A 2,306-nucleotide genomic window follows, 5' to 3' on the forward strand; every position below is an offset into this window, starting at 1 on the left:
ACACACACACACACACACACACACACACACACACACACACACACACACACACACACACACACACAGGGTATGTGTTAGATTTATCTTGTTAGTCTGGAAATTTTACTGGTATTTTAAGATTTGCATTGACAGATTATTTCATTTAATTTGAGAAATTTAAGAAGATTCAAATTAAGTGAAATAATCTGCCAATGGAATAAGACAATTGCAAATCTTAAATCAAGTCAAATTTCCAGATTAACAAGAGAAATATTCTAACATGTAAGTCTCTAAACAAGATCAAAAGTACATTTTGACTGGATATAATTTGAAAAGAGTTGGTTAGATGAACATTTTTTGCAGTGTAATCGTGCTTATTGATGTTTTTTATTTGTTATTTATTAATTATCTCACCTTTCACAGTATTTTCCTTCATATCCTTCAGGACAGGCAGTACAGCGATAGTCATCGAATCCCTCTGCTACACATGTTGGGCTAAAACTAAATACAGAATGACATCACACAGGGAGAATGTAAGTTTCAAGAAAAACATACTAGAATAATAATACATATAAAATATTGTTCTTTATATTACTTTACAAGTAAGTAAAAGATAAAAATGTTTACTTGTTGTCTGGGTTGGTAAGAGGGCAGGCGCAGGGTTTACAGTCATCAGAAAAACCTCGGACCACCCCGTAGAATCCAGGAGCACAGAGTTCACAGTGATCCCCCTCTGTGTTGTCTTGACATTTCTGCAAACACACAAATTCTAACTTTTATTTCTGCAACTCCTTAAGAAACGCGACTGAGTTGAAGACGGTCATATTTTTATCAGTTTCTATCTAGTGAAGGTTTTGAAGTGTGGTACAAAAAGTATCACTGAATGTAACAAAAAACATAAAAAAACATTTCTTAAATTGCTGCGCTCGCCTTTGAAATGAGCAATTTTGAGTTTCTTACTGAAATGTTGGACCACATGTTGACAGAAGGTTCATTTCAGTTCTATTCAAATGTGTTAAAAAGCTGCTCGTCTCGACTCATCTCCTTCCACAGAGGTAGATGAAAACAGCGGCTTGCTTTGATTGAGCTGTTATGATTACGTACAGAGTCCCGAAGATACCGAGAAGTGCCCAGTGTGATCCCAGCTGCTTTTAAAGAGTCGAACATCTCCACTGTCACAGCAAGGGACACATCCCCATTCATCTTTATGGCCTCAGTTTCTCAATTATTCCAGGTTTTCACACGAAAAAACCTGTTTGAAACAGGAAGCACATTCCTCTGCAGGCAGTAACGAGGTGCAGTCCCCCTCCTGAATTATAAGGTGTTTTAAAAAATGTGCCCACCACTGACCAGATAGGATTTGACACAAAGAAGAGCTTCATAAAACTGTTTTCTTCACAAACATGTTACCTAGATTGCTGATTTTATTAGAATAAACTGTACTCTATGGCTGTGTCCAAATTCAGGGGCTGCGTCCTCCAAAGACTGAATTTAATGGTTGTTAAAGTCTGCGCCGCTTCGGAGGCTGTCCAAATTCAAAGACTCCTCTGATGTGGCCGACAAATGCGCCCTTCAAAGGACCCAGCCCCTGAATTTGGACACAGCCTATGACTAAAACCAGTGGTGGGCACAGCCAACAGAAACATTAGCATCACTAAAACTGTGAGGAGCTAAATCTAAACTGCTAATTGTTTAACATAATTACATCTGAGTGTTGCAGCATCCAGGTTTGATTTTTGAACACAGCCCCCTCTAGTGTTCGGTTCCTCTCAGACATCTCAGTTTTACAGTTAAAAACTAAACTTCAGCACAAATATCAAAGTAAACTTAAATGCACAGTGTGGCAAACTTAGTTCAACACACCTCAACCTGCTTCACAGATCACACAAAACACTCATCTTTTAGAGGTGAAATTTACGGAAGCGTATTGCTATCACGCAGGAAAAAAAAAAATCCGAGCGCTATCACGTTATAACGTGATACGTATCTTGTTAAAACGAGATAGTATCAAACATGAAGGGAAACCCGACCAAATCATGTCAGGCACTGTACTAGCCTAGCATAATACCGCCACTTCCTGGACATAGAATTTTCACGTTTTAACAAGATAACTATCACGTTTTAACAAGATAACCATCACGTTTTAACGAGATAACCATCACGTTTTAACGAGATAACTATCACGTTTTAACGAGATACATATCACGTTTTAACAAGATAACTATCACGTTTTAACGAGATACGTATCACGTTTTAACAAGATAACTATCACGTTTTAACGAGATACGTATCACGTTTTAACAAGATAACTGTGGTGATTACAACTC

General features: G+C 37.8%; 1 protein-coding gene across 1 annotated transcript in view; it reads right to left on the bottom strand.

Moving 5' to 3' along the window:
• lama2 (laminin, alpha 2) overlaps positions 1-2,306 on the bottom strand; it is a gene marked incomplete at its 5' end in the record, with an annotated part of 234,410 nt that overhangs the window by 63,944 nt on the left and 168,160 nt on the right. The window contains 2 exon segments of the mRNA XM_014015734.1: positions 394-480; positions 607-731. Coding sequence (XP_013871188.1) covers positions 394-480; positions 607-731 — 212 coding nt within the window.

The sequence above is a fragment of the Austrofundulus limnaeus genome, unplaced genomic scaffold (assembly GCF_001266775.1).
Source record: "Austrofundulus limnaeus strain Quisiro unplaced genomic scaffold, Austrofundulus_limnaeus-1.0 Scaffold133, whole genome shotgun sequence".
In the NCBI taxonomy this organism is placed as follows: domain Eukaryota; kingdom Metazoa; phylum Chordata; class Actinopteri; order Cyprinodontiformes; family Rivulidae; genus Austrofundulus; species Austrofundulus limnaeus.